The sequence below is a fragment of the Micropterus salmoides genome, unplaced genomic scaffold (genome assembly GCF_014851395.1).
Source record: "Micropterus salmoides isolate LMB-PRFRI ecotype aquatic unplaced genomic scaffold, ASM1485139v1 Ms_hic_scaffold_22, whole genome shotgun sequence".
Lineage (NCBI taxonomy): Eukaryota > Metazoa > Chordata > Actinopteri > Centrarchiformes > Centrarchidae > Micropterus > Micropterus salmoides.
Genome location: NW_024041373.1, coordinates 7,051,316 through 7,070,599, shown reverse-complemented (window position 1 = coordinate 7,070,599; position 19,284 = coordinate 7,051,316). Strand labels below are relative to the sequence as shown.

The 19,284-nt window shown below is 40.9% G+C and overlaps 2 protein-coding genes across 2 annotated transcripts in view; both read right to left on the bottom strand.

Annotated features, from left to right (window-relative positions):
• Positions 1–1,162: 1,162 nt before the first annotated feature.
• On the bottom strand, positions 1,163–2,542 carry vox (ventral homeobox). Its single transcript, XM_038737636.1, has 3 exons — positions 2,008–2,542; positions 1,683–1,915; positions 1,163–1,579 (listed from the first exon to the last, which is right to left on the bottom strand). The coding sequence occupies exons 1-3, from the start codon at positions 2,279–2,281 to the stop codon at positions 1,325–1,327; spliced, it is 762 nt and encodes a 253-aa protein (XP_038593564.1). The 5' UTR covers positions 2,282–2,542; the 3' UTR covers positions 1,163–1,324.
• Positions 2,543–4,812: 2,270 nt separating this feature from the next.
• The window catches only part of LOC119917557 (kinase non-catalytic C-lobe domain-containing protein 1), a 34,637-nt gene continuing 20,165 nt past the window's right edge, over positions 4,813–19,284 (bottom strand). Inside the window, exons 16-31 of the mRNA XM_038737928.1 lie at positions 19,107–19,245; positions 16,632–16,891; positions 14,795–15,150; positions 13,809–13,902; positions 13,620–13,717; positions 13,344–13,528; positions 12,344–12,454; positions 12,024–12,171; positions 11,460–11,615; positions 10,790–10,996; positions 10,549–10,631; positions 9,515–9,668; positions 8,619–8,741; positions 8,193–8,252; positions 7,610–7,767; positions 4,813–6,587 (exon numbers count right to left, since the gene is read on the bottom strand). Coding sequence (XP_038593856.1) covers positions 6,359–6,587; positions 7,610–7,767; positions 8,193–8,252; positions 8,619–8,741; positions 9,515–9,668; positions 10,549–10,631; positions 10,790–10,996; positions 11,460–11,615; positions 12,024–12,171; positions 12,344–12,454; positions 13,344–13,528; positions 13,620–13,717; positions 13,809–13,902; positions 14,795–15,150; positions 16,632–16,891; positions 19,107–19,245 — 2,561 coding nt within the window. The 3' untranslated portion in view covers positions 4,813–6,358. The remainder of the gene's footprint in view (positions 6,588–7,609; positions 7,768–8,192; positions 8,253–8,618; positions 8,742–9,514; positions 9,669–10,548; positions 10,632–10,789; positions 10,997–11,459; positions 11,616–12,023; positions 12,172–12,343; positions 12,455–13,343; positions 13,529–13,619; positions 13,718–13,808; positions 13,903–14,794; positions 15,151–16,631; positions 16,892–19,106; positions 19,246–19,284) is intronic.

Sequence of the window (19,284 nt, the reverse complement as noted above, 5' to 3'; positions counted from 1 at the left end):
TAAATGGTCAGATATCTGGGCCATATGTTGATGTTTTACAATACTGATAATTTTAACACATTAAAAATATATTTTGCAATCAAAATGTCCTGGCTGTCAAATCTGTGATTGACTTTTGCAATTGCAGACAGAAGTCAGCTGTTTGAGCATCAGGCAACCTGGTGATGAAGCCTTTGTTATTATGGTGGGAGTGGGTGGGTCTGACTGTAGTCAGAACATATTGACAGAGAGTGAGAAAGTTCTGTTTGATCTTTGTTGACCTATCTGAATTAGTCATTTGCTGAAGGGCCTCAGGGCACCTTCCAACCCCATACATGACCCAAAGCTGAATAATGATTATATTGTGAGAAGTATTTTTACTGGAAATGTTAAAATAACGTCCCATCATCTAGAAGTAAGTTGTTAATACAGGCCTGCAACTTGCACATTTATGAACTTTTATTTATCTTGAAGTTGTTGTGAAGTAAGTTTGCTAATTTCCAAATCTCATCACATAGCCTAATCAGGTTTTAACTGCAGGACTCCAGAGGTCTAAACCTGACAAAACCCCAGACTCTCTGGAGCCAGGCCACAGGCCTCCTGTGGTAAGTGTAAACTCATCAATGAGCATCTTAATTGGGACTAATTGCTGACCATGATCTCCCCTGTTAGCTGGTGTTTGAAGTGCAGATATAGGGACAAACAACTCCTATAAAAGCAGAGCACATGGTCGGTCTTTATTGACAGGTAAGGGAAAACCCCCAACATCTGCATGATGCTCTCAGTGGAATCAGATATTTGTGGCATGGTTTTGTTATCTTTTTAACATGACAGTATGGACAATGCACAATCCTCAGTGATTTAATTTAGTATGCTTTGTTTATGTGGATTGGTTTGACTGGGCTTTGCTCCATGTCCCATATCAGCTTGATATAATGAGAATCAAAACAGGATATCCATACAATGAGCTGTGATAAGAACCTTTAACCTTAATAGACCAATCCCATCTTTATCAGTTCTTTCTTCCACCCCCCACCCCCCACTGAGATCAGGGAGGATGATCTATTCATGTTGAACTAACCCAGCAATAAATGTAATATCAGCTTTTCCCCATTTGTTGGCACAAGGCCAGCATAGCTTAAATGTTGTTTGCAAAGCAAAGAAAATGCTGAGTCCAGTGATGCAGTATAGAATAAACTTTATTCAATGATAAATATACTTTTCTGTAAATTATATACAACTTTTATCAAATATAATAAAAATCATATCAAATAAAAATAACTTTGTATTGCACTTGTTTGGATTCTAAGTGTTTCAGTTGGAAAAGTCTCTAGTTGACAGTTCTTCAGTAGAAATGTCGGTTGAGGATCACGCCATGAGGAGGGTGGTAAGGAGGCATCTGCTGCTGGAGAACCAGCTGCGGGACGGGGAGCTGGTAAAAGGCCGGGCTGGTCGCCGGGTAGTGGGGTCGCTGTCCGGCCATGCTGTGGTACTGAACCGGGGGCAGAGGCTGGAACATCACCGGTGTGACTTGAGGAGAGAGGTAGTCCTGAACCTCACGTTTTAGCTTCATCCTCCTGTTCTGAAACCAGGTCCTCACCTGAGAGAAAGCAAAAATGAAGTTAGTTTCCAGATCAATGCAGATTGAGAGATTCTGTCAGTAAAATGTTACTGATATGTTTGCAATGGGACTCTCGTCTTACCTGAGTTTCGGTGAGGTTGAGCTTCTGTGCTGTCTTCACTCGCTCTCCAGCGTCCAGGTATTTGTGCTTGTTGAAGATCTTTTCCAGCTTGCTGATCTGCTCTGGAGTAAACTTTGTGCGCGCACGACGCTGAGGTCCGTCTTTCTCCAATTCGCTTCCCTCGTCCAAGTAGTGACACTCAGAGGAAGCCGCTTCGCTCTCGTATCCGGAGGAATACCCGCTGATTTCTGAAACTTAAGAAATTAAAAATCTGGTTACAAACACTGCTTGTGTGTCAAGACTGAAGGACTGTAATGAATCAGGTTACAGTTTGTGGGCTACCTACTTGGTGAGGCGCAGCTTGTTGGATGAAAAGGTGAGCACAGGTTGGAGTCCAGGATCCCGCCGCTCTCCACTTGCTCCATGTGTTCAATGGGCTTTGATGCTTTGGGTTTTGGCTGCAGGTAACTCTTGCCATAAGTTGGCGGACATGGCTGCACCATGCAGGGAATATGAGGTCTGCAGGTAGGCGCAGTATCCGTGCCAGCTCCGTGGTCTTCAGTTGTATCCGTGTTGTGATGGCTCTGGGCCAGCCAGTCCACAGAAAAGTATTTCACCATGTTCGCAGTGCTGATCAGTGACCTGTAAATCCAAGTGTCAGAGGGAGTGTGTGGTAGAAGCCCCTGTCCAGGGTCAGCTTTTATAGGGCACTGGCCCTCGCTGCAATTTGCATATGTAGGGGCCCTTGTTAACGCCTGATCGATCCCGATGATTAGAGGTTAATGGCTCGTTATTGAAGTCTTTACATATCCTGTGAGTGTGTGAAGACCTGGCGCCGCTGAGTCTGTGAGAACCCTCCTGAGCTCATACATTTGTCCGCCCCTACTGAAACAAGGGGCCATGCAGAAACCTCTGAGGTGTTGCTTTCACATAAGTAAATGATGTGAACACTTCTCCCTGGATATTGTGATGATGTTTCTGGATTAATATTACTTCTGCATTAACATATATGTTCCATTTTACTGTTGTATATGTTTAATGCAGTGCTCATTTGGGCTGTTGGGTAGGTTAATCCACACCAATGTATCATATTCTATAAGCTTATTATGCTGGGGTGGGTGGTAAATATTTAGCTCAACAAGTTGGAGAATTTACATTTCATCATTTAGTTTATTGGAAATCCAATTCAAAATCACCAAATTTGGAGATATGTGGACAGGAAGGATTTGAAAAAAAAAGGTAATCTGAGTAACTACATCTGGCATACAAATGTGGCCATAGGTCAATAAAAGACATTTAACAGTGACCAAATAGAAATAAGCATTAAAATGAACAAAACTGATTGTATGCGTAAAACAACTTTAGAGGTAGGCCTATTCATAAAGCATTTCTGCATCGAAGCCACTCAAACCCCAACAAATATCTCCAGCAGTCAAATGGGGAAACACAAGCGATCGTAGATGGTTTCTTATTGACATGTCTTTGGTACCCTGGTGAGCGCTGGCGCCAGCTACCCAAAAGCCAGCGTTTGGCACAGGCGCTTCAAACATTACGGATCAAAGGTATTACAGTAGTAACACAATTACGGTTGATTGTCGGCCCGTTCAAATGTAAATATGCTAAAACAAGCTGTAAGGCAGCTGGGAAAACCCTGTGAGCGCAAACAAGTCCATAGAAACATGAGGTAGTCATTTAGTTTAAATCAGTAAAATCACTATTAACTCACTTAGATTATCCCAAGGCAAACTAGGAATATATGCTTTTCATTAAATGCTCAGTCTTCCACTATTTGTAATGGCTGACAGTATCACATCACGTCTATGTGCCAAATAAACCGAGAGACATCTTTCCACGCACCGCCTGACCTGAGGGATTTGGGGACCCTCAATTGAGAGATCTCTGCATGTAGCGGCTTAGGAACAATGCCACTAAACTGATCGTTTAGTTATATGACAAAGCAGATAAGACGCTGGGCCTAGTTGTCTCCTTTATCGGTGATCTGTCGCTGTGGAGACAGGAGTCCCTTCAGCATGTTGAGACTCTTTATCTCTGAAGCTTTGAAGATGCGCCCTGATCCCGTTAGATAACAATAAAAAACGCCCGGGACGTCGCCTTCACACTGCGCCTATTTCCTCAGCCCTGCCGGCATGGTGCTCTGTCCAAGAGAAGAAGCTAGAAGAAGGGACTGTATTCTAATTTTCACTGAAACACTAGAGCCTGGACAGGACAAATAATGCAAAAGGTACTTTGTTCTGTGCTGTTAGGAAATGGCACAACAATCCTGCATCTACTCACATAGTAAATCAAATCAACACACACACACACACACACACAGGAATGTTTTTATTGGAGCCTTTTAAGGTTATTCATGGCAATATTTACTGTCCACAATAAGTCAGCTCTTTACTTCAGTAAAAGTATAGCAAACTGTAGAAATACATTTTTTGTATAATATTGTCCTAATTAAAGTAATTATTATTTTAACATTAGCTGTCAGATAAATATAGTGGAGTAGATAATATTTCCCATGTAGTGAAATAGAAGTATAAAGTAGCATTCTGCAAGCGCAAGTAGCTAAAGTAGTAGTGAAGTGCAAGTAGCTCAAAATTGTGCAGAAGTACAGTACTTGAGTAAATGTGGATAGTTAGAATTCACCACTGCTCTGAGTATCTTGTTTATGATTTTGAACTGATGATATGTTTCAGAAAACCTCAGAGATGGATTGAGCTGCTCTATATCTGTGATTGGAGTTACCAGTACTGTTCAGGCAGCACTAAATAACAAATACTTCTATTTTGATTTTTCTCAGTTTGTTCATAAGAGGTCTAATTGACCCTGAACATACATTGGATTGTAATAAGGTCAGAAGAAAGTATTTAGAGATAAAAAAAAAATGTCCTTGTGCCAGTTTTTGTATCCATGTAGCCATTACAGCACAGCAAATCCTCCAGTGATAATTAAGAGGAGGAAATGCCAGAGAGCACACACTATGAAGTCATTACCATACACTTTAAATCCTTATAGGAGAAGAGGAAGACCAGCATCAGCTCCTCCCACCACATTCCCTGGCAGATGGAACAGGGCTGTAACCTGCCACAGAGACATTCCATCACGGATATTGTCTGACAATAATACGCTTGGGCAAGACAGGGCTTATAAAATCTCATTTATTTGGCTAAATTAAGCAAATCTTCATAGCACGTCACATTCCATCTCCACGGTGCGTTTCACGGCAGAAGACCATGGAAGAGAGGGAGCGGGCAGGAAAATAGAAAATAGACACTGACTGAACATCGTTCCTCAAATAACATTTTTCACACTGACATCTCATTACGTTCTATCACTTGCTCTGTAATGGTAAGGTATTGTCATGACAGTCAGCCTAGCTTTTGCCCTTCACGACACACTATAATAAATGCAATAATTTCACATTGTGCTGTTTACATGGGATTGATATTAGATATTAATTTACCAATCTAGTCATATAAATCTAATTTGGTATACTCCTAATTTGTAAACAAACAGAGACTACTTGTTGCATGTTAAGCCAAATATATGATCAATAAACGGTTCAATGAATGGAACACAATCTGTATTATTCAATCTAGTTTCCTACAAGTCAAACACATTTCAATGACATCAAATAGATTGTATTTGAATGTCTGACATGGCTGGATTGTCCTGCAAGGGGACCTGGGGTAAAACTTAGCTGTTGGGCCTCTATTTACCTCCTTCTCCTTTCTGAGTAATGTGCACAGCATTACTCCGCTGGAATGTCACATGTTCCCAGGTTTGCTGCGTGGTGATAACATTAAATGTAATAAAATTTAGGAATATGGACCTCGCAAGCACAGTATCATATGAAATAATGAAGGCCTTAAAACTAGATCTTTAGCCCTTCTTTAAGACAGGGCCACAAGAGGCCAGTATTCTCTACCAGAACTGGATGTGGGATGGTTAACAGCTTCGAAATCTGAAGGGACTGTAACTTTTTCTGCAAGTTTTTGATGCTGCTGGCATGGACAAAAAATTCCACCCAAAGGCCCTCATCATGTCAGCTGATATTGTGCTTTAGTGGTGCATATTCCCAAACAAGGTTACAATTGATCACATTACCACATTGCTACACAGTGAACCTGTGGCTTTTGGGGGCTCCCGGGGGTCTCGGGCTCTGGTGCAATTGCCCACTTTGCCATGTTGGTAATCCAGCCTTGACATGCATCTACATTGCTGCCATGTTCAGTCCACGTATGATTATTTATAGGTTATAAAAGCTAAGTTCACAAATAATGCTGAAAAGCGCAGCCTGTGATCTGAGGAAGAATCGTTTCAAATTACAAACATTGCTCATCACTTCTCTTTGTGAAAGCTAATATCAAAACCAAAGAGATATGTGAAAGAAACCAGTGTGATCAACAGCTATATCTGTGTAATCTTAAGGGTATGAGTTATAATTAAAGCTTATCTGGGAGTCTAGTCTAAACTGATATTAGGGACTTAAGTTAAGGGACCTTTGACAAATAGTGAACATACAACAGCAAAATAAGTTTTCCAGCCCACAAGGCTCAGCTGTCAGGTCAACAGAGGCATCTGAGGGTCGTGGCTTAGGCCTGGATTCTTAATCTGGGCTTGGACATGAGGTGTCAACCTGGTGGTGGTGTCTGGCTCTGGGCAGGGAGATGTGACCAGGGCAGGGCTCACTGGAAAGTGGCCTTAACCCTCCTCAGCGTGTCCTGGATCCTCCGCGTTTGTCGCTCGCTGGACTGCTGGAAGTTGGCGTCGTTGTCGGCGGCCAAGAGGTGTATGTCAGAGGTGGCGAGCCGGGCGATGCGGCGTCGGAGGTAGGCCTGCAGGTCCCGGTCGGGGCTGTAGGGGTATACAGCCTCCTGGAAGGCATGTACCTGACTCACAACCTTTGCTATGCTCCTTGAGCCAAGGACGGACGGATGAGAGGACGGAGCAACATGAAATGGGAAAACACAACAAAAGGAAAAGTGAAAACATCAAAGGAATTTATATCTAGGTGCATATCATACCAGAGCTTTCTTCCTAGCAGCATCATCAGCTCTGTCTGTGACCTGATTTGGAGAGAGCGGGGATAACCCTGGGTCCACAGTAACCAGCTGTGTCTCTGCCTTTCCCTGCTAGATCTCCTGACCCCAGCATCTGGCTATAGCCGGTCACCGCTCAGCATCTGGCAAGAAATCCTCTTTTCCAATCAACCCCATCCCACGGGCGCCATCTGGTGCAACACTGGCACCCCTACCAACAACCCAAATTCAACAGCTGCGCCATTACCATCCAACCGCCACTTGCTGTGACCTCAGCATCTGGTCAGCCATATTGGAGTGAAGGAGAAGGACACAGGAAAATGCATCCTTATAGAGAGTTGGCCGACTTTGTCATAGATGGATACTTGGGATATGGGGAGAGAGCTAATTCTGAGCTAATGACACAAACTGTTAATATTTTGTGTCACTGCAAGGATAGGTATCAGGCTAATTTCACTGGCTGTTTGCACATGTCATGGATATCCCACCTTTAACAAAGTCAAATTAGTGCAAAATCCAACATGCAGTAAAACAATGGTTCTACTATTAGATGAAGAGAGGGGAATGGGAACTTCCCATCATGGATTTTATTTTAAGAGGCCCAGCGCATCTATCCGCTTTATGTTTCTCAGCAACAAGGAAGTGCTCCGCAGAGACGTTTTCTCTTTAAACTTCCTGTCTGCGTTCTGGCAACAGCCACAGTCACAACATAATGTAGAGCGATGAAGACCCCCACATCTGGAACTCACATGAGGAACTTTCTTTCCCGGTAGTTTTATATATATGTTATTTTTTTTTTTTCCCAATAGAGATTGGAAGTTATGAGACAAAACCAGAAACATTGGTCTGCCACATAAAGTCAATAGCAGCTTATTAAAAATCTAAAAATCTCCTCACCTGAGCTTGGTCCACTTGTACGCTCCAGTAGTGAGTTTGAAGGCTCCGATCTCCAGCTGTTGCACGTGCATGGCCAGGATGTGCACTGATGGCAGGGTGGGCCTCCTCCTCGTGTGTTCTCCCCCCATCAGACACAGGTCGTCACTCTTCAGAAACACCTGAGGAAAGAGCAATTTATCCACAAAGTTTTTACTTAATAGAAAAAGTACAAAATTTCCAATTAAGCCAAAGTTTCAGGTGCTTGGCGCAGTAATAAATACATCCAAAGTAGTATTGTAATAAAGGGTCTTCAACATATTTAACCTCTACATTTCAAAGCCAAATTATTCTACAAGTTTCTCTTAATTACAGCTAAATAGATGGTAAGAGAGTGATGCATAATATTTGATGCTTCAGGTTCTTTTGAGGGTAACTTTCAGAAGCACAGCCGGCTGTAAGCCCACAGCACACAGGCGAGTTGCTTGAAGCTGTTTTTCTATTGATTTGTTTGCCCTGCAGCCCAGTTTCACAATATGTGGCGTAGCCTTCAGTTACAAACAACATACGTGTGTGCTTGCTCAAACACACCTACACACACACACACCTGCACGGCTCGTAGCTCCTCCAGGATCTCACACACCTTGGAAGACAGATGTTTCCAAGCCTGTTGGCAAGAGAGGAGGAAGTTTTATTTAGTAGCTCCAAAATGAACACGAATTATACCCTGGTTTCAACGTAACACAGGAGTCAGTGACTACAACCTGCCTTCTGAAGGAAATATGGAAATTTCTTATATTTTCTTTACACTGGTGTCTTGTAACTGTGACTTTTCACAGGCCACAGTCCTCCTCACTGCACTCACACTCTCTACATCCTAGTCAAATGCATTCATGCTAATTTCTCATTCGTGAAACTAATTAAAACCAAGCAATTTTATCAAAGCTGAAGAAAACATTTAGCTTGAGGGCAGCTGACTTATTGCAGAAACTCAGAATTTGTATGAGGAGTAATTTATGAAAAGCAGTCTTACTGGTAATTGCCTGACAATCATGTTCTCCAGCCCTCCGAGGACCTGCATGGCTGTGGCAAAGTTCCTTGATTCGTAGCAGTGTTTTCCTATCCACAGATACTTGGTCAGCAAAGCAACTTGTGTCTGCAATAGAGGAGAGCTTGAAAATGCTTAATAAGGCCAAATGCAAAATCCTGGTAGGTTTTTACAGTGGTATGCTTTTATTGGGACTACAGGAGGCTGCATTATGAAGCCTGTCCAAACACTGTGAACAGGTTATAATGTTTTTGCATTCCATCTGCAATGTTGAATGGGTGTTGCAGTTTAAGTTGAAACAATGAAAGCATTTGAAGCATCTTTATAAAAACCCAAAAGCCTCTGAAATCACTTGTAATTGTTGAACGTTCGAGTTCAAGGCTTGTAAGCAGTTGCATTGTCAGTTGGAGTGTGAAAGATGACAGTAGAAATTTAAACTGAAGCTGAAGCACCAGAGAGTCTAAGTACATCGTAATTTGTGTCAGCACCAGCTGCCATGTCGGTATGAAAGATATCAAAATCTGAATGGATGCGCAGACGTACTGCACCAACGGAGCATTTTAAAGTTTGAATGGAGTGTCTGTGTGAATGTACGAGGAAGTAGCTGAGGGGATGAAATGTGTCAATAATATTATTATTAATATTATTATTTTGTTTATTACTGTTTCAGGTTTTAGACCCATATGTGCTTAGCCCAACTGTCTATAAACCATTCAACCACTAAAGAGACTAAAGAAACAACTGAAAGCACATATGGTGAAATTCTGTGACTGACATGAGAGTCCATGTCCGATGAGAAATCAAAGCACAGGCTGTGACAGTAATGGCTGCCTTTTCCCCCAGATGACCCTGTTACTTTCATGAGATATGTCTCCTCTCACCTTGACAGAGTCACAGATGACTATTTCAGCAGAGATCCAGTTAGTGACACTGTCAGCATATGTCAGCAGCTGCTGGAGGTGGCTGTCTGATGGCGTCCCCTCACATACAAGCAGACTGCTGCCCCCTGCTGGCGGGATATGATGAGACACATTCCTGGGGGGGGGGGGTATACCAGAAATAATTACTCAAGCAATAAAAATGTATTTGACAATAGATTTATTGTTTTAGTACTTTATCAAGAAAAAATGCCATAATACCATTATACTATTTGTTAATTCATTGGGTAAATTTATTAGACTTAATTTTAAAGCACAGTAGGCTCAGTTTGCATGCTTCTTTCTTCATAAGGAGTATTAATTATTGTTAAATGTTAAAAAGACATATTTTCCATGAAACTTGTATTTACAGTGTCATCTAGATTTGTTAAAAAACCTGAAAGGGCGTCAAAAATGTTTTTCGATGGCCAGATTTGGACCATCATCAGTTAGTGGAGTACAGAAGCTTCCATTTCCAAATTTATTTTTGGAGGAATGATGTTCATCTCTCTAGTAGATTTCAGAGAGTTGCCAAGTAGCAATGAAGCTGTGCTGGAAGCTCATGGTCAATGCCTTCAAGGGCGTCACGTTGTGTTGAAAAGTGGTGGGGACATAAGGGCGCAGATTAGGGGCCTGATGATACATTAGGGTCATGAGATGTGACAATGCACGAGAACAAGACAAGAAGATTTTTTGCACTATTTAGATTAAATATGAGGGAAAACTATATTTGATTGCATGTTTTCTTATTGTGCAAATAAACCTTTCCCATAGCATTTTGATTTGTTAGTTTCTTCTTGGTGCTATTTTTTGGTACATTTTTAATAAATGCTTTCAAAAAGTAATGGGGACCAAATCAGCCATTTCAAAATGTGGTGGGGACATGTCCCCTGGATCCCCAGTATAAATGACACTAGTCTCATTAATAAACCTTTGGTTGTCACCTATTTGTATTTAAAGTAAGTTAATCTTGTGTAAAGCTGAATCATTGTACTCACTTGTTTGGGGTTGAGACTTTGTCCCTGACTCCTTTTATTCTGGAGTTGAGAAAATGAACTGGATGACATCCTTGGAACATTTCCTGCATTACAAAATGTATAACTTCAATATTAGATCAGGGGTTGACTGAATCAGTCTTACCATGCATACATAAAGGCATGTCTCCATCTAGTGGTAAAAAGAGACAACAACAACTTCAGCGCAAAGTCGGGGAGTGCACTGTGCAGTTTGTGCGTGTACCTGCTGCAGGAGGGTGAGCTGTTGGGCTATGTGCTGCGCGCTGAATTCATTCTGGCTGAAGGGGAGTCGCTCTTCACTGTGCAGGCAGACGTTGGAGAGGTCATCCACCAGGGAGCCATAGCAAGGCATAGGCAGGGCTGTGGCAATAGAGAAGACCTTCTCTTTAGGCAGGGATGCAGAGGGCTCCACTACTCGCGAGAATCTCCACTGAAGGGTTGAGAAAGACAGTTGACAAGAGAGGATACATGCTCTGAATGATGTCATTATTAACTGACAACACAGTAGTAGGGGAAGGGATGCTGTTCTATATTGCATGCAGGGTGCTATTGCTTGTAAACAGCAGAGAGACATTTTATATTTAAAATACAGTTTACGTATCACCAGAAAGACAGGCTGCAACAGATCTTCTTTACATAAAAAGTTTTTCCCTAATTAAATTTAGATCAAGATTGGATTATGGACTGAAAGTGGACTGAACGTTTATTATCAAATAAAAGGTCAGTCCAGAAAATCTTGGCATAAACCTGGTGGTACTAAACTGCAAATTCAATTCAGTTTTGATTTTATTGTAGCTGATCACTAAGGAAAACCTTAAGATCGGGAAGGACTGAGCTACCATTTTTTTTTGACAAAATCCAAACAAAGCCTAGCTTGACCATATTATACTGACCTTTCTCCCAAGATCCTCAGTAGATGAATGCAGACACACAGAATCATCATCTTCCTCAAAGCTGATCAGGCTTCCTCCTCTTTGGCTCCAAGTCGTACATGCAGGGCTGTGGAGAGCAGCAAGAATGGCCTCCCCTCTGCTGTCTACAGGAATCACCTGTGGGAAAATAAGGAAATTACAGAATGTAGACATTTTATAAGGAGATAAAAAAAGGTGACATGAAGCAATTTACACAGTTAAAAAGCTTAAACTGCATCTTATCGCAAAAAAAAAAAAATCACTTATAATTGATGCCTTTTGCTATTCTCTGTCATATAATAAGACACTGCACTGGTGAGTTGTATGCTTCATGAAAGACAACTACTTATGCCGCTCTAACCACCCAGTTTCCGATGGTCCTTTCACCTGTAAAATATGTTAACACACAAGTTTGATGCTTCAAACAGCAGAAAAATAACTAACAGAAGATGAAGTGTGTTGGTAGCATGAGCAGAAACAGCTACCTTCAGGCCATTTGACTGACAAGTCATCACTGTAGAGCAACATGTATGTTTATGTGGTCACCTCAGTATTAAGGAAGTTTTCTAACGTATCTACAAGGCTGGACTTCGGTGTGAAGTCGACGTGTCTACAGTCTCTTATCCAGAAGCGGAGCAAGTCCAAACTGCGATGGAAGATCTTTTCACTGTCCCCGGACATGTCTGGACCTTGCCTAGCATGGAAAACAAATTATATCATTATACAATCAAGATGTTTCATACTGTGTGCTATAGTGCATTATGATTTGCAGTTTACAGGAGAGGCCGGACTGGAGCTTTTCTTGGTATACTGTGCTGTAGATAGCTGTTTCTCTATGCAATCATGAGCTTCTAGATATATAATACCTTGCAGCGCTGATGAATTTATCCATTATGAACTGCAGTAACTCCTCTGGAGTGCAGAGGAAACGATAGGTGTACAGGAACTGCTGGGTGTAACCCTCCACGGCAGTGTTTCTAGGTTGAAAAGGAACAGAGTGACACTGAATGGTTCAGAAACCAACACAGAATATTTAACACTGTTCATTAAAATGTATCATTTTACGTTCTACTGCAAATTAAGGAATTAGTAACCCATGGCAACACATGATTTTTATGACTTTGTGTGTGTATGTGTGTGTGTGTGTTTGAGGGTGTGGGTGTGTGGATGTGTGGGTGGATGGGTGTTTGTTGAACAAAGTTCTATGCTTCGCAATGATATATTGATATATATATAGATAGATATAGATATACAGATATATCACAGTGACAATGCTAACATGCTATATACATACATATCTACTCACAGTGACAATGCTAACATGCTGCCGGAATAATGTCTACTATGTTCACCATCTTAGGATAGCATGTTAGCATGCTAACATTTGTTACAACTGAGACTGATGGGAATGGAAATGTCATTATGCCATGCAGGTATATGGTCATAAAACAAATGTTGAACAAAGTTAAATAATGATGAGCTGGTGGCGGTAGATTAAACGTCAAGGGATTACCAAAGTCTGTATGATTCAGCTGTCTCCATCAAGTAGTTGTTGAGATACTTCACAGATACCAGCAATATACTGCTGTGAAACTAGCTGTAATGAAACTCCTTATTTTAGAAAAAAAAAAACACTGTTCATCAAGAATCTTCAGTTTTTTGCTGCAAATTGGTAAGTTTCTAACCAGAGTCCTTGTGAAATCCCTTTGTTGGACAGATCAAAGTAGCAGGGAGGATAAATAATAGAACACAGAAAATGGATCACACAGGCAATACTTTTGAGACATTATCGCAATTCACACAACCTTACGGCTAGAGGAAAGCCATGACTAGCGCATTTCTAACTTAAGCCCTCATCAATAATACCTGGCGTAGAGGTAAGCCATGAGGCCCAGAGGAGATCCAGCTTGCAGAGTGCTCTTTCCTTTGCTGGTACCATAGCTCAGAACACACGGGTCCTCAGAGGATTTAAGGTCCAAAAAGCCAGGACCACAGACAGCCAAAGAAGGCAGTAATGAAACCTCCAAACCCCACTGGTCCACACTCAGAATCTGCAGAGATACAAGAAATCATATCAAAGAATTTAAGTTGTTAGGGAATGAATGAGAAATAGCAGTGGGGATTGGAGAGCTTTGTCAGTACCTCAAGGTATTTCTTCACACACTCCAAGAAGACCACTTTGGATCGGAGTTCTTCAAACTGGGACTTGAGTTTGGACAGCATCAGCTTGCTCTCAGAACCTTTGGAAAACATACACTGTGATATAGATCCTACTGGAAGCTACGCATGCCATGTTTGTATACTATCAGCGTTATGAAATGGGTAGCCAACCTTTGTTTTTTCTCTCTTGTTGAATAAGCTTCTGATAGAAATTTCTCGTTTTCTTTAGATTCCTTGTTTCAATTATCAGCTGCTGCTGCAGTTCCTGTTCAAAGGAAATCACACACAGTCACACAAAAGGCCCTAAAATAACACCACATGCCTTCCACTGAAAGAAGCCTTTGGGTGTTTCCAGTGCGGATGGGGCAGCTGTTTTTTTTTCTCTCTTCACTGTGGCAACAAAAAGCAACAGCTCTTTTGAAGAGAAATGAGTGAGAAGTCGCAGCAGCACGGCACTTAAGGTGTGTTATTAGCTGTTGCACAAACCTTCTGAAGGAGCAGTGGTTCCATCAAAGCATGCAAACACAAAGACTATTCATTAATATTCTTTTGCAAATGATAATAACTTCCTCTGCCATGGGCTAAGTTCAACATATTAATATTCAGATCCAGTTTGGTGAGAATAATACGCCAATTATCTTTAAGTCCCACCACATGTTCTCATCCTATTTACCCCAAAGCCTGACCGTGCCCCACTTCATTACAGATAGGAAAATAATTCTTGCACTTAATCATAAAACCCGACCTGGTGAAAGGCTCAATGAAACTAGGAAGTGAAACTGTGCTTAATAAGCACTTGGCTGTAAAATGATACATGGATAAAATGCATAAAGAATAGAAATGAAAATACTGGATTTATTCACAGCATAGCATTTTCAATCTGCAGGGATAATGTCAGAGAATAGTTTGATGAAAATATACAAATAGTTTTTTGCTGCTAAAAACCTGTTCAGTCAACCTGTTTTTCTTTTAAAAAAACATCCACTGGAACAGGCATGAAATAAAAAAACACATACTTTATATATACATTTCATTGAGTTAGTGTAATAGAATCTGATAAATAAATCAGCCACTTCATGCAGTCTGCCGTTTGTTCAAACACATACGGTTAAGGTCAAATATGACTCACTGTCAGTAAGCTTCACAGGTTTACCCACCTGTGTTTTCACATCCAGACATGGTGATTCTGCGTGCTGTCCCAGATTCACTGCATACTGGATCACCTCTGGACTAAAACAATTTTCTCCGAAGAAGGCCAAGGCCCAGGCTGGACTGAAGCTGAGGCCCAGTCCCTCTGCTCTGGATCCAGGTGAGAGTAGTCGCTCTGACAGCAGAGAGTCACTGTCCTCCATATCCTCCGAGCAGTCGGGGCTCATCTGCTCGTCGTGGGCTCCCATCAGGCATTCTTCTCTCCCCGACAGAAGCTCAGCTTCAGAGGGGCTTTCATCGCTGCCCCCCGCTGAATGATCTCCTCCCTCCATAACCCCTGCGTCCGAGCCGTCAGTGCTCATGCCTCGACCGGTAAACAGGGACGGCGGTGAGAGAGGGGGAAGAGAAAGAGAGAGGGACTGAATCACATGGAGAGCAAAAAAAAACAAACAACAAACTGGAAAACTCAGATAGAGATCCAAGTGTGGCGCTGGGGGTATTTGTTGCTAACCCTGTCATAGCTACACAATGCATCCACTGTTCGAAAGATGAGCGTAATGGCATTTCAAGCCCAATTTTCAAATTTTGATCGCTGTGTTTTTATCAAGTGCGTTGTAAGAGGCTGTTTGTATTCAAGACCACTTGTGTAGCATATTTTAGTAGCACAACACATGCAGATGCAAGAGTATGTGTGCATGTGTTTGTGAATGCCACTGGCGAGGAATGAGTTCCAGGGGAGAAAAAAATCGTTAGTTTGCTAGCATGCCTTGGACTCTTATGAATGGGCCTCAATCTTTAGAGCAGCATCCAACAGCCAGTCACAGCTCACATGATTTCAGTCAGCAGCCAAATAAAGGGAAATATCAAAACATTGGTTGGGGTTCAATGGTATATTTTCAAATCTGGAACCAGTATTGAATCTGTGTACCAAATGCAAATCCTCAGAAATACCCTAATTAATCTATTTAGGTAGTTTGCATGAGGAGCACTGCAGTGGTGGGATGTAGCTAAATAAGCAAGTAAGTAAGTAAGTACAAATTTAAGAAACTTGTTTTTACTTGTGTAGAAGTATAAATGAGCATGAAATGGAAATACTCCACTAGAATTCAGGGGTAAATATCGTACTTTGACTGATTTAGTTTCTAGCTATTTTACACATAAATATTTTACATGTAAATCATATGACCAGCTTATAATATACTGTTATAAATTAAACTACCCAACAGTATATCAAACAGTTAAAATCAGCTCTGCATTGACCTACTAAGTAAATTGCGTAATGCTATAATTAATCAGTAATGATAAAATATTTTCTGTTATAAATTATATAAAATAGAAGAACACTCAGGGGCAAGTAAATTTTACTAATAAGACAGACATAGTTTTACTATGTGACATTTTTTGTGAAGGACTTTTACTTGTACTGGAGTATTTTCATTTTGCACTATTGCTAATATCTAAAAAAACAAAACAAAAACAAAACTGGGGTGCAGTTATAAAATTTGCTTTCAACGAATTTGTGTTACAAAGGATATACATTAGGGCATCTTTCAATATGGTTCTTAAATAATAGCATTATATTCGCACTAAACACAAGTTTTGCCACATAGATGCATATTTTGTATTTAGTTGACTACCTGCTCTACACTGCTATGTGAACAAATCTGTGCATTTTATAAACTTGGAACCAGAACCATGATTGAACCAGCTATTGGTTCTCAACCAAACAGATGTATTTGCCATGACCAAGATTATTTAAATCATTATTACACAGTGTAGCTAAGATAGGTTTGATCTTTGTCTAAACAGCAAAAACAATATTGAATATCCAAGTCTATCTCCTACCTTGATAGATACAATGTTGACTATTCTCCAATCTTAATTCAAAATCTTCAAGCACAGCCTCATTTTCTCCATGACAGGACCGGGCCTCGGATTCTTCCCAAGAATCCACAGCAGCAGGACTGGACGTGTGAATGTTCCCATTCAGGTCGAGACAACCATGCAGGCAAACTTCTTTCTTCCCTCCCCAGACAGTGGCTATCACGGGCGGGGTGAGGGCTGCCCTTTTCACAGCCTTTGATGGAGGCTGCTCATTAGAGCCGCTGCATGAGGCACATTAGGACACACACACACACACACACACACACACAGTGTGTTCAAAGATAGTGACAAAACACATTTAAGTATATTATAAAAAAGATAATTTGAACGAAACAGCCAGAATACAGAATACAGCATCCAACTTTTACACAGAGGGGAATGTCACAACGCTCACATCTTGCAAATCACACCAATTGATCCATAAAATAAAATTGGGCTCAAACAAAAAACTGTCCACTCCAGTCCATGTCAGAGTTAGAATGGACCATCTTTCAATAGAGGGGCCACAGCCCCCCCTCTGTCCCCTCAGAGAAAATGAAACAGTGGAAAAAATAACCCTCCACAGCTGAGCCCTGGAGGAAGAGTATCTATCTCTCTGCAAAGCTGTGATGTTTCCCTGCCAGCAGATTAAAGGGTCTCTCCACATATTGCCCTAAGCATAAGAGCATGGCAACACCAGGACAAAAAGATGTCTGAGAGAACTGACAGCCTCGTCCCTCTTCTCATCTCCAGCTCACATTTAAATGAACAGAGATTTGCAAAGCTTTTTTTTTCTTTGCCATTATTCATGTATTCATTCATACACTTAGACGTGCATATTGTATTAACGCTCATTTGAATGCTGCGTATGGTGTGCACATGCATTTGGAAGTGTGTGGAGGAGAGGTCATGTTCAGTGAGGAGTGGATCATTCTGTGTGCATAATCTTCACATCCGACATAAGAATAAATTAAAAATCTGACTACAAGCAGCCAGATTTGGGCATCTCACTGTTTGGATGGAAGCACTGGCTGTATTTTTGTTACTAATATATCAATTTTCAATTTCACCCAAGACAATCTCTTCAACTCAGTTTAGCCTAATTGTGCTGATTTGATTAATTTGACAACCCACCGCCAGATTAAACACTGATGTATAATCTGAACTGTAGATGATTTTGTAATCAAAACTGAAATATGTACAGTATGTAACTTTTCACATGCTGTAAAAAGTGTAGAGATGATGTGTGGTCTGTGACCACAGCAAAAATGGGGTTGTTGTGGTGTGGTGTAAAGAAGCTTGGCGCTTTTGAAATAACTTTTGAAAAATGCAACTGCTACTGTAGCAGCAAAGATTGCTCCGACTGAGCTTATGTAATTGATATTGATGTGTGAAAATATGTTGTGAAACATATGTCATTTCCAGAGCACTGGGGCAGTTTTGAAAGGACTGTGTTAGCATTATCAAGCCTAATAACCAGACTGGATTGCCATTTAAATTTCTCTTCATTCATTCATTCATTATTTGAATTTCTGAAGAATCTGATCTGTGGGCAGCATTTCATGTCTGAAACCAAGCAGCCACTTGTTGGGTCCCACTTGTGTGCTTTCCGTGATCCTCCAGACAAATGGATACATCCACAAAATAAACATTTTAAAAAAGCCCATTCCAGTTTTTCCCGAGGCCCAGAAATTGATTTCAAATTGCTACACCCCAAAGGTATTCAATTACTACTGGATTATTTAAATGGAGGAAATCATCAGATTTTCACATTTAAGAAGCTGGAACCAGAGAATGTGAAGCAACCTTGCTTGAAAAATGGCTTAAACAACTAATTGATTATTTAATTGTTGTTGATTTGTTTTCTGTCAACAGACTAATTACTTAATCATAATTTCAGGGTTAATACTTATTCAATTTATAATAAAAGCTACAAAACAGATGCTTAGGTAATGCATAACTGACACATAACTCACAATGATGTAGTAATGCATGGGACTGGTAATCACAGGCAAACATCTACATGTTGCTGCATGACGCAACGATCAGCTTAAAGATCGGTCCATCCTCCCTTGGCTGGCCAACTGACACCGCTAGATTTGTTTTGGCTTTAGTGCACTTTTTTGTGCTTGTGCTAAACTTCCTTTCTTTCAACAGAAACAAAAAATATAATCATAACAACAACTCATGTTTCAGCTGAGCTTGTAAATCTGACAAGCACTGGGTCATCCTGGTACATGCAGATGTTCTGACCACCAGTTTGATTTGAAAAAACAGCTTTATTTGTCTATAATAACAGGTAACTGGATTCCAGCTAATTTGGTGGCATATAAATTAATGTTAGTTAAATTAATTTACTGCTGAGCCATTAAACATTAACTATGCACATAAACTGTGTTAAGCATGCATTTCATAGCCTTATTATAAAGTGGAACAAGTGTTTGAAGTCCTACTCACAGTGTGGATGGGCTGTAGTGGACCAGGCAGTGCAATACACCCAGCAAGTCGTCTTCCCAGTACAGATCACTGAACCTCTCCTTCACAACACTGGCAAACGTGTGGTACTGGAGCTCCTTCAAAGAGAAGATGTACTCCCCTCGGAAAAGAGAAAAGATTTTCTATTTGAATATGTCTG